Here is a 13391-nt window from a genome sequence, read left to right on the forward strand (position 1 = left end):
GGGCTCGGAATTCTGAGCCTTTTCCTCGCACCCCCAGTTGCGGGAGAATGTGAAGGAGGAGATGTTGACAGGTCGCGTTCCGCTTGACTTGACAATTTTGTCACCAGCAGGTCTTTGCACCCCAGCAGACTTGTGTCTGCCGGAAAGAGAGATCCAAGGTAGGTTTTAAATCTAGGATAGAGCACGGTGGCCAAAATGTAGTGCTCTGATTTCAACAGATTGACCACCCGTGAATCCTTGTTAAGCGAATTAAGGGCTGCATCCACAAGTCCCACATGCCTAGCGGAATCGCTCCCTTTTAGCTCCTTCTTCAATGCCTCCAGCTTCTTCTGCAAAAGCCTGATGAGGGGAATGACCTGACTCAGGCTGGCAGTGTCTGAACTGACTTCATGTGTGGCAAGTTCAAAGGGCATCAGAACCTTGCACAACGTTGAAATCATTCTCCACTGCACTTGAGACAGGTGCATTCCACCTCCTATATCGTGCTCAATTGTATAGGCTTGAATGGCCTTTTGCTGCTCCTCCAACCTCTGAAGCATATAGAGGGTTGAATTCCACCTCGTTACCACTTCTTGCTTCAGATGATGGCAGGGCAGGTTCAGTAGTTTTTGGTGGTGCTCCAGTCTTCTGTACGTGGTGCCTGTACGCCGAAAGTGTCCCGCAATTCTTCTGGCCACCGACAGCATCTCTTGCACGCCCCTGTCGTTTTTTTAAAAATTCTGCACCACCAAATTCAAGGTATGTGCAAAACATGGGACGTGCTGGAATTTGCCCATATTTAATGCACACACAATATTGCTGGCGTTGTCCGATGCCACAAATCCACAGGAGAGTCCAATTGGGGTAAGCCATTCTGCGATGATCTTCCTCAGTTGCCGTAAGAGGTTTTCAGCTGTGTGCGTATTCTGGAAAGCGGTGATACAAAGCGTAGCCTGCCTAGGAAAGAGTTGGCGTTTGCGAGATGCTGCTACTGGTGCCGCCGCTGCTGTTCTTGCGGCGGGAGTCCATACATCTATCCAGTGGGCTGTCACAGTCATATAGTCCTGACCCTGCCCTGCTCCACTTGTCCACATGTCCGTGGTTAAGTGGACATTGGGTACAACTGCATTTTTTAGGACACTGTTGAGTCTTTTTCTGACGTCCGTATACATTCTCGGTATCGCCTGCCTACAGAAGTGGAACCTAGATGGTATTTGGTAACGGGGGCACACTGCCTCAATAAATTGTCTAGTTCCCTGTGAACTAACGGCGGATACCGGACGCACGTCTAACACCAACATAGTTGTCAAGGACTCAGTTATCCGCTTTGCAACAGGATGACTGCTGTGATATTTCATCTTCCTCGCAAAGGACTGTTGGACAGTCAATTGCTTACTGGAAGTAGTACAAGTGGGCTTACGACTTCCCCTCTGGGATGACCATCGACTCCCAGCAGCAACAACAGCAGCGCCAGCAGCAGTAGGCGTTACACGCAAGGATGCATCGGAGGAATCCCAGGCAGGAGAGGACTCGTCAGAATTGCCAGTGACATGGCCTGCAGGACTATTGGCATTCCTGGGGAAGGAGGAAATTGACACTGAGGGAGTTGGTGGGGTGGTTTGCGTGAGCTTGGTTACAAGAGGAAGGGATTTACTGGTCAGTGGACTGCTTCCGCTGTCGGCCCAAGTTTTTGAACTTGTCACTGACTTATTATGAATGCGCTGCAGGTGACGTATAAGGGAGGATGTTCCGAGGTGGTTAACGTCCTTACCCCTACTTATTACAGCTTGACAAAGGGAACACGCGGCTTGACACCTGTTGTCCGCATTTCTGGTGAAATACTTCCACACCGAAGAGCTGATTTTTTTGGTATTTTCACCAGGCATGTCAACGGCCCTATTCCTCCCACGGACAACAGGTGTCTCCCCGGGTGCCTGACTTAAACAAACCACCTCACCATCAGAATCCTCCTTGTCAATTTCCTCCCCTGCGCCAGCAACACCCATATCCTCCTCATCCTGGTGTACTTCAACACTGACATCTTCAATCTGACTATCAGGAACTGGACTGCGGGTGCTCCTTCCAGCACTTGCAGGGGGCGTGCAAATGGTGGAAGGCGCATGCTCTTCACGTCCAGTGTTGGGAAGGTCAGGCATCGCAACCGACACAATTGGACTCTCCTTGTGGATTTGGGATTTCGAAGAACGCACAGTTCTTTGCGGTGCTACTGCTTTTGCCAGCTTGAGTCTTTTCATTTTTCTAGCGAGAGGCTGAGTGCCTCCATCCTCATGTGAAGCTGAACCACTAGCCATGAACATAGGCCAGGGCCTCAGCCGTTCCTTGCCACTCTGTGTGGTAAATGGCATATTGGCAAGTTTACGCTTCTCCTCCGACAATTTTATTTTAGGTTTTGGAGTCCTTTTTTTACTGATATTTGGTGTTTTGGATTTGACATGCTCTGTACTATGACATTGGGCATCGGCCTTGGCAGACGACGTTGCTGGCATTTCATCGTCTCGGCCATGACTAGTGGCAGCAGCTTCAGCACGAGGTGGAAGTGGATCTTGATCTTTCCCTAATTTTGGAACCTCAACATTTTTGTTCTCCATATTTTAATAGGCACAACTAAAAGGCACCTCAGGTAAACAATGGAGATGGATGGATACTAGTATACAATTATGGATGGACTGCCGAGTGCCGACACAGAGGTAGCTACAGCCGTGGACTACCGTACTGTACTGTGTCTGCTGCTAATATAGACTGGTTGATAAAGAGATGTAGTAGTAGTATGTATGTATAAAGAAGAAAGAAAAAAACCACGGGTAGGTGGTATACAATTATGGACGGACTGCCGAGTGCCGACACAGAGGTAGCTACAGCCGTGGACTACCGTACTGTACTGTGTCTGCTGCTAATATAGACTGGTTGATAAAGAGATGTAGTAGTAGTATGTATGTATAAAGAAGAAAGGAAAAAAAACCACGGGTAGGTGGTATACAATTATGGACGGACTGCCGAGTGCCGACACAGAGGTAGCTACAGCCGTGGACTACCGTACTGTACTGTGTCTGCTGCTAATATAGACTGGTTGATAAAGAGATGTAGTAGTAGTATGTATGTATAAAGAAGAAAGAAAAAAAAACCACGGGTAGGTGGTATACAATTATGGACGGACTGCCGAGTGCCGACACAGAGGTAGCTACAGCCGTGGACTACCGTACTGTACTGTGTCTGCTGCTAATATAGACTGGTTGATAAAGAGATGTAGTAGTAGTATGTATGTATAAAGAAGAAAGAAAAAAAAAACACGGGTAGGTGGTATACAATTATGGACGGACTGCCCAGTGCCGACACAGAGGTAGCTACAGCCGTGGACTACCGTACTGTACTGTGTCTGCTGCTAATATAGACTGGTTGATAAAGAGATGTAGTAGCAGTAGTATGTATGTATAAAGAAGAAAGAAAAAAAAACCACGGGTAGGTGGTATACAATTATGGACGGACTGCCCAGTGCCGACACAGAGGTAGCTACAGCCGTGGACTACCGTACTGTACTGTGTCTGCTGCTAATATAAACTGGTTGATAAAGAGATGTAGTAGTAGTATGTATGTATAAAGAAGAAAGAAAAAAAAACCACGGGTAGGTGGTATACAATTATGGACGGACTGCCCAGTGCCGACACAGAGGTAGCTACAGCCGTGGACTACCGTACTGTACTGTGTCTGCTGCTAATATAGACTGGTTGATAAAGAGATGTAGTAGTAGTAGTATGTATGTATAAAGAAGAAAGAAAAAAAAAACACGGGTAGGTGGTATACAATTATGGACGGACTGCCGAGTGCCGACACAGAGGTAGCTACAGCCGTGGACTACCGTACTGTACTGTGTCTGCTGCTAATATAGACTGGTTGATAAAGAGATGTAGTAGTAGTATGTATGTATAAAGAAGAAAGAAAAAAAAAACACGGGTAGGTGGTATACAATTATGGACGGACTGCCGAGTGCCGACACAGAGGTAGCTACAGCCGTGAACTACCGTACTGTGTCTGCTGCGACTGGATGATAAATAATGATATAAAAAATATATATATATCACTACTGCAGCCGGACAGGTATATATTATATAATGACGGACCTGCTGGACACTGTCTGTCAGCAGAAAGAGTTTTTTATAGAATAAAAAAAAAACCACCACACAAGTGAAGTCACACGACGAGTGTTTAACTTTTTTCAGGCAATCACAATATAGTATACTATACTACTAACTATACTGGTGGTCAGTGTGGTCAGGTGGTCACTGGTCAGTCACACTGGCAGTGGCACTCCTGCAGCAAAAGTGTGCACTGTTTAATTTTAATAATAATATGTACTCCTGGCTCCTGCTATAACCTATAACTGGCACTGCAGTGCTCCCCAGTCTCCCCCACAATTATAAGATGTGTGAGCTGAGCACAGTCAGATATATACATAGATGATGCAGCACACTGGGCTGAGCAGTGCACACAGATATGGTATGTGACTGAGTCACTGTGTATCGTTTTTTTCAGGCAGAGAACGGATATATTAAATAAAACTGCACTGTCTGGTGGTCACTGTGGTCAGTCACTAGTAAACTCTGCACTCTCTACAGTTCTACAGTACTCCTAAGCTCCAGTAAATCAGGTCAATCTCTCTCTCTCTCTCTTCTAATCTAAATGGAGAGGACGCCAGCCACGTCCTCTCCCTATCAATCTCAATGCACGTGTGAAAATGGCGGCGACGCGCGGCTCCTTGTATAGAATCCGAGTCTCGCGAGAATCCGACAGCGTCATGATGACGTTCGGGCGCGCTCGGGTTAACCGAGCAAGGCGGGAAGATCCGAGTCGCTCGGACCCGTGAAAAAAAACATGAAGTTCGTGCGGGTTCGTATTCAGAGAAACCGAACCCGCTCATCTCTAGTTTTGGCAAAACCAACCCAAAACCAAAACAAGAGCAGGGAATTAAAACCAAAACCAAAACACAAAACACGAAAAGTAATCTCTAGTTATTTGTGCTATGAATTGGTCTAATGAGCTTTCAGGGTGAATGTATTAGTAGGTGCTGTGTGGTGGGAAGTTAATAGGTGCTGACAGTGTGGACAAATGTGTAAATAGGTGCTGTGAGGATAAATTGATAAATGGATGTGCATATGAAAAATTACTCATAGACATTGGTAACCACATAAGTGTGGTTTTATGTTAATAGGCTGAAGGATTGTATTGGGGAATTAGGTTAATGCTGTAAATCTTTGTCTAGGGAGCCTAGAAACCTCACACCAGCCCTGCTCACATCCCAATCATAATTGTAGACACCACTAAATGCTTCTACTAACCCAAAAGTGCCACAAATGCTCTGAGTTCCCACATGTAAGCGATGATGAAATGTGATGCTCTGATCATGTTCAGTCTTATTCTATGTTGTATACTTGATTTTAGATGAGCTTTAAGCAGAGAATACGTCTGTGTAATAAAAAAAAAACTGGAAGGAGCTGGGTGTCACAGATAAAGTTATCCAATGACCACCACGTATTCCCACCACTGCCATATAAAATGCACCTAGAAAATGAAAGGGGTGCCTCTTTAAATGTATAGAATACTGTTCAATCTCCAATACATTTGAGGAACCCTTCCAGTAAACCAACAATGCCTCCTTAAATTTTAACTTCCCACCCATTGATTCTCCATATAAAATCATGGGTCTAATTCAGACCTGATCGCTTTTGTGCAAAATCGCAAAGGCGCCCGATTATCGATCGACTGCACATGCATACGGATAATAATGCGCAGGCGTGAGACCAAACTGCAAAAAAATCCTGCGTCTTTTATGCTAGGCGAACGAAGATTGATTGACAGGAAGCGGACATTTAGGGGAGGTAACTGGCCGTTTTCTGGGAGTGTCTGGAAAACCGCAGGCGCGCCAAAGTGTTTTCAGGGAGGGTGTGTGATGTCAGCTCTGGCCCGGTCAGCCTGTTTCTTTTGCACTGGAGGAGTAGGTCCGAGGCTACGCACAGACTGGAAAAAACATTTGATGGTGAGTGAGTTGCAAACTGATTTGCAGCTGCCAAACATTTGCAAAGCTTTGCACATGGCGTAAGCACAAGGCATGGGACAGATTTTCACTCTGGCTGGGCGGCGACTATTTGATCGCAAACCTCTGCAAATCCGCAGAGGAGCGATCTAGTCTGAATCAGGCCCTAGATCTTGCAGTATTTCTCATGTGGTTGCATGACATTGACTAGTCCTAGATCCAAATGCAACTTATTGTGTTTGTATATTTCAGTGACCTATGTCAGGACAAAGACATAACGTTGAACACAGCAATAACAAAGATCATGAAATGTGACACTGACAAAGAGAATCTCACAGACCCGGAGGTGCTCCCACCAGCAGACTGTGTCATCAGTGCAGTACTATTGGAATTCATCAGCAAAGACCAAAATGATTATATAGGGAATTTTAGGAAATTTGTGAAGCTACTAAAACCTGAAGGATACCTGATATTGTTCGGTGCTTTAAATACAACTTATGCGATGATTGGGCAGGACAAGGTACATGTGTTCAAATATGATGAGAGCTTTGTAAGAAAAGTTCTCATTGATGAAGGGTTTATTATTGATCACTGGGCAGTCCAGAAAAGAACAGCAGTGAGTGACCTTATAGACTATAAGGAAATTATATTTATCACAGCTCGCAGAGAGTAATAAGGGCCTGATTCTGAGTCACATGCTGTGTCGGGAAGCAGATGAGCATTTTCTTTATTTTCTTTGTACTGCACGGGATGTAACATTTGAAATGACAGCGGCCAGAATACTGGTGCCAGAGCCCCAACAGCTGACATCCCAAATGTAAGTATGCTAATGAGGGGAGGGTAAAGCTGTTGGGGGCGAGTGTTAGGGTTAGGCTGAGGGAAGGGAGAGTTAGGAATAGGCTTCATGAAGGGAGGGTTATGTTTAGCGTTAGGGTTGGGAAAGGGCTAGTATACCTACGTATGCAGTGTTTGGATTGCAACTACAGAACAAGAAGCGGTCGCAACGTGTGACTCAGATCAGCCCCTACTGTAAGTTTGAGATATAAATAGACATACATATTCCAGATCTTCCTATCAATTTGCAAATAATAAACCTTAATAAAATTAATTCACATATATTACTGTACATTTATATTGAGCTGATGTTAAACCCTGATCAACAAATAAAGTAATTGGTCACTTTATGCAGTTTACTGTTTGATTAAAGAGTGTGAGATTCATGTGTGATCTGTGAGTGGTTCTGTCACCCACCAGGGATCATTGTTGTCATTCTCTCAGCAGACTCGTAGTTACTACAATAACCTGCATATCATTTTATTATCCCACTGATATATGACATAGAGACAAGGAATAGATGAGGATTCATGTGACTGAGGACAAGATACTGTTTGTGGATTACTGTATTGTAACCTTATAACATTTTCAATTGAAATATGTTGTCAAAATACTGTAGAACTTTGATCCATCTAAGTAACTCCCCGATTCTACCAGCCAACATACATTTACAGCAAGACCTCACATCTTTCTAATAGGTCCCACCCTGCTAGGCAGCTGGAATCAGCACCATGAGACATGGGACTGTCAGGGGAGTATGCTATTCATTTTATGCTAGCTGTTAATTTACCACAATTCTGTATTTCAGCCATCAGTAAATTTACTGGCACATGTTAAGTGGGAATTCAATTGTGCCCGTTAAGTTTCCAAGCAAAGAAAAATTGTATTTAACCGTTGGTCTATTTTGAGCAACTCAATTTAAGCCCTGTTTTGTCATATGAAAACTGCCCCATTTTTCTTGCACAAACACATGGATCTGGCATAAGTTCCCGGATCCATGCGTTTTTGCGGGGGTAATCATGAAATCGGGTCAGTTCTCAGGGGTTTTCTCAGGTCAGTTCTCAGCGATTTTCTTTTTCTGCCACTGGTCAGATGAAAAACAGTTCTTGATAGTGCCTGCTTTTGGGGCTAATTGGATAACCTTCGGGGGATCGATTAGCCGTGGTAAATTAATGCGGGTTAATTGAATTACCCTCTGTTTTTTTTTTTAATTCAGCTCCAAATCATTGATATGGTCTGTACCATGTTACTGATGGTGAAACAGAATCCCTAGGAATGGTGAAGTGAGCGCACTCAGGTTACACAGGGACAAGTAACCACCCTTTATTCCAAGTCAGCAGACAAAATCGATGATAGCCTGGCTGAGCGAGGTCATCCGGTTACAGCTTCCGGGGAAAGAGAAGAACGCGTGTTTTTCACTGAAATATCTTAAAAGCAGCAGCGGGCTGCAGCGCCGACTACCTTGTGCATGGGGGGAATGTTAAGCACATATAAACATTCATGTATGTATGAAATATATGTGCTGGCATGTGTCTGGGATTGGCAGAGGTGCCTTATACCACAGCTACCGTGCTGAACCCAGGACTCACCATTAGGATTGTTTATTCCATATCTAATATAAATCAGACTTTGCATTAGATTTTTGATTCAACAGAATATCTTAAATAATTAAACAAATGCAATAGCATGGACAAAAATTATGGAACCCTTCACCATTTATTTTTGCACAATCTCTAGAGGTAATCACTGCAATCAAGAAATTTCTGTAGCTCTCAAAGGTGGTCATTCCGAGTTGTTCGCTCACTAGCTGCTTTTAGCAGCATTGCAAACGCTAGGCCGCCGCCCTCTGGGAGTGTATCTTAGCTTAGCAGAATAGCGAACGAAAGGTTAGCAGAACTGCTACTAAATAATTCCTTGCAGTTTCTGAGTAGCTCCAGACCTACTCCTAGATAGCGATCACCTCGGTCCGTTTAGTTCCTGGTTTGACGTCACAAACACGCCCTGCGTTCGGCCAGCCACTCCTGCTTTTTTACCTGGAACGCCTGCGGTTTTTAGCACACTCCCTGAAAACGGCCAGTTTCTGCCCAGAAACACCCACTTCCTGTCAATCACACTACGATCACTCGAGCGTTGAAAAAACATCGCTCGAGCTTGTGTAAATCTACTAAGTTTTGTGTTAAATTACTAAGTGCATGCGCGCTGCGTACCATGCGCAAGAGCATTTCCCACCTAATCGCTGCGTTGCGAAAAATGGCAATGAGCGAACAACTCGGAATGACCACCAATGAGCAGTGGCCCAAACTGCCTGTGAGCAAACTGTTCCAGTTGTGTGCTGATGTGATGCATGCCTTCTCCAGGCTGCATGTTTCAGCTCGTTCCATAGGATACAGATCAGGGCTCATAGAGGCAATTTCAGATTAGTTCAATGTTCTACTCACATCCATTATTCGGTGCTTTTAGCTGTGTGTTTTGGGACATTATCCTTTTGGAGGACCCACAAAATGCAACTGAGACAGAACATTCTGACACTGGGCAGTAAGTTTCGCTCTAGACATCATGACTTCTCTCCCACAATGCAGGACACAGGAGATGCAGGAGCGCATGCAGCGGGCGTCAGGTGAGCAGGGCGAATTCTACCCTCAGGACAACCTGCCATGTGCGGTCATATTTGCACTGTCCTCCTTACGGCCTTGCCTTGGAGTACAGCTTGTATCTTGAAGATTTCCTTTGTTTCTTCTGTTTAATCTGGGGTTGATTTTCCTCTTGTGGCTGGATCCATAGAGGTTGATTATAATCCTAAGTACTTTAAAGTTCATAATTATATTTGCAACTGTAGTCACAAGAAAGTCAAGCTGCTTGGAGATGGTCTTATAACCTTTACCTGTAACATGCTTGTCTATAATTTGTCTTTCTGATCTCCCCAGAAAACTCTCTCCTTTGCTTTCTCTGGTCCATGTTCAGGAGTGGCCCACACTGTGATGCCAAACTGCAGAGTGATGACTTTTTTCCATTTACAGTAAATAGGCTGAATGGCTGATTAGAAGATTGCCACTATAATCCAATTGTTTATTATCTAAGAATAAGCAATAATTTAGCTTTATTTGCACAGTTTCTTTGCTTTATTCTTTGACATGACAAAGGCAGCAAGTATACAAGAGACAATAGTTTTTAATTTGATAACTTTCCAGGAGCAATCAAGCTTTGTTTTAATGAGCTGTAAGAGTACTATTAAAGTAGTCCACGTGTGTGTGTGTGTGTGTGTGTGTGTGTGTGTGTGTGTGTGTGTGTGTGTGTGTTAGAGATGAGCGGGTTTGGTTTTACTCGGTTTTACTCGGATTTACTTGGTTCTCAAAACGGCATCTTATTGGCTCACGGACATCACGTGTTTTGGATAGCCAATAAGAAACATCCGGATAAAACCAAACTGGCGTTAATTCTGGCGTTACATTCGAACCCACTCATCTCTCGTGTGTGTGTGTGTGTGTGTGTGTGTGTGTGTGTATGTATATATGTATATGTAGACAATTGTAGTAGCACTCCCAATAAGATAACTTGCCGGTGCCCTCCTTGGTAACCTGGCGGAGTTACCGAATAGATGCAAAACACTGAAGGCGGCACTCGGATAAATTCCACGTTCAGACACAGGTATTGTTCAACGTTTCAAAGCTGTTTATCTGTATGTTTATCCTGATGCACGCACATAGTACCACTAAGAAAATTTGAGTATTTGCACCACTGGGTACAGGTTTATTTTCTTTTATGTCAAACGATCACATGCCTGTATCATAGTACAGTATATCTGATAAAGCAGATTTATACACAGGAATGAAAAACTATACCTTCTACACACTCTAACTACACTTTAACCTGAAGCCGCTGCGGCCGCATTACTCTGTACACCACCTACGTACTTTGTACACTGTTTGCGTACAAAGTCCCGTACCGAATACGGACTTTGCGTACAAATGCCGCGCAGGGGGTACAAAGTACACACAGCGCTACACACCCAGAGATACACGGCAAACCCTTTACAGCAATGCTAGCAATGGTAATACACTTCTAGACCTTAGCAGGGAAAGAAAATCACGAGACCAATTTGCTATTTAAAATACTGGGTTCCGACACCACAGCATATTATTTCTGAAAGGGGGTTACAATACAAACAACACAATATAACAGAATAATGGCTACAGTCAATGGTACATACGTGATATCGCCGCGCTACCCAGTCTGGTCCTCGGTCATCTGATAGATAACTTTGTGAGTCTTGTGTCTGACCAGGCCTGGAGCAGGCTCTCTTTATACAATTCTTGCAAAACTTAACACAATGGATACTGTAATCTCTTTGTCCATTGGACACATGGATGGTCATTTACAGTACAAGAGAGGTCATAGATCGGTTTGAATAGGTGGGCGATGTCTGTTCCAACTGCTCTTGTGGGTGGTCTCCTCCGGATTCCCGCCGCATACATAATGTACAGTACATACAGTTTATATCTATTTTCTGCTCCTGCCCATAACTATCCACAGGAACATGCGATCTTCATCAAACCAACACCGGAATATTACCCTTAAAATACCCTACAGCTGGATACCAAACACCACCTTATAACCTTATTCTGTCCCCTCCTATCCTGTAAAGGTGAATCCCTTTGTTCTGTAACCATTTAAACTGTTGTAACTTGCTGATGTGGTGCAGGGAGACTATGTGTACATTTTGCACTACTTGGATTAAATAGGTAATGTGTTTGGATGGCTTTCCATGTGTTCACAAACTCTACCGTAAGTACTCATACCACGCGCCAATGCGCAGGACTGCGGGAGGGACCATACGCAAATTGCGAATATGCGCACGCACGGCAGAGCAAGTACGCGCATGGAGGCCATCTGTGTGTGGTTTGTACGTGGTGTGTGTACTGCAATATTTTTCGACTTTGACAGTTCACCCTTTGGCAGTCACCAATAACTGCCACTATCTAATCACTAAACAGAAAAATATCTATACAAAATCTACAGAGGTTTGAATGGTTGGGGAGAGTTGTAGGTGGGAAATGTATGACCTAGTGGGATAGTAAAAAGCTTGTATGTATGAATCCATGTCTGAGGGGCATGTATCATCGTGCCATATATGTTATACATAAGCTTCGAGGTATTGCGAAGTATACATTAAATCCTTATCATCCCGTATTAAGGGTGGGTAAATGGGCCAACAAACACTACCAAGCTCTTTTCGGCTTCTTGTTCCAACAAATGGGGTGCACATTTAGTTGATGATACACGGAGGGGGAACATATGTGAGTGCTAGTATATGTGGATATCACCTGTCGACTATGTGTGCAGTTAACTGAAGGTTGCAGAGATGAAAATAGGAGACATATATAATATACATTCACATAAAAAATTTTTGGGTAGGGCTGATGTCTTTTCCGGATGGATGTATCTGGGCAGAGGGGGAGACAAAAGAAAAACGGGTGAAAGAAACAGGCCATGAAATTCATTTGCAATCCTTATCATAACACTGTTTCTATGGATGGGTCGTAAATGAAATCTGCTGCTATAACAGCTCCCTCGCTCCTTAGACTCATCGAATTTGTGTCGTGCTTGCGCCGCATTAGAATTCGAACACACTTAAATATCGAACCAATAATTATGACGACTCCCAGGATACAAAGGAGAAACTTCCCTACACTCATGATGACATTTTGAGCCCACTCTCCTAATCCTGAGAACCAATTGCGTGGGTTCAACCATGAGACCCAGCCGGTCAGTTCATTACTCACAGTCGCTAAGGTAAGGTTGTGCTTCCTCCGGAACTCCCACTTCAACTGCAAGATATCATCTTTTGATCGATGACCTCCGTGGGTTCGTCAGTGCTGTTTGTAATATACGTGCAGCACTTCACACCATATTGAGTTGCCAGAGTAACACAGTACCCACCTGTCACGGCTGTAACATAATTAAGGTCCATCCTGTGCTGAATAAGTTCCTTCTTGTAGGCTTGTAACTCCCTTCCCGTATACCTGAAGGTGTCGTCATACATCTCAGTGAAATTATCTATCAAGTTCACCAGCGCATGGATATACCTATAATTTATAGTTCCTCTGGCAGTACGGGTGATGTCTAATGCGAGAAGGAACTGAATCCCAGTGGATTCGTGGATCAAATCAGAGGCTGCGTGCTCTGTCCTAACTATGAGGTGTCTCTTGATGATGTGTTCATAATGAGTATGAGTATAAGGAGCCTGAGCACTGCGGTGAACGTCTTTCATCTTATCATGGGTTATGGTCATGACCTCTGGCAGTACTCTCCCAATATAACACAATCCCTCTGAGCTCGGGGCAAGCCACTTGTACGCTTTCCTCCCACATATAAAATAGGCATCATCTGGGAGAACATAGGGGACAAAATATAACATCACCATATTGCAAACTTTACATGTAAAGAAACCAATCCCTAGTTCTCCCATCTGCTCAGTACAAGTATTGGGCTGGATGATATGGGCACAATACCCTGATGATACTTTTACAACCCA

General features: G+C 44.1%; 1 protein-coding gene across 1 annotated transcript in view; it reads left to right on the plus strand.

Annotated features, from left to right (window-relative positions):
- Window positions 1–6698, plus strand: part of LOC134965366 (nicotinamide N-methyltransferase-like) — a 79808-nt gene extending 73110 nt beyond the window's left edge. The window contains exon 4 of the mRNA XM_063941833.1: window positions 6278–6698. Coding sequence (XP_063797903.1) covers window positions 6278–6698 — 421 coding nt within the window. The remainder of the gene's footprint in view (window positions 1–6277) is intronic.
- The last annotated feature ends 6693 nt before the right edge of the window (window positions 6699–13391 follow it).

Source organism: Pseudophryne corroboree, chromosome 10, assembly GCF_028390025.1.
Source record: "Pseudophryne corroboree isolate aPseCor3 chromosome 10, aPseCor3.hap2, whole genome shotgun sequence".
NCBI lineage: Eukaryota > Metazoa > Chordata > Amphibia > Anura > Myobatrachidae > Pseudophryne > Pseudophryne corroboree.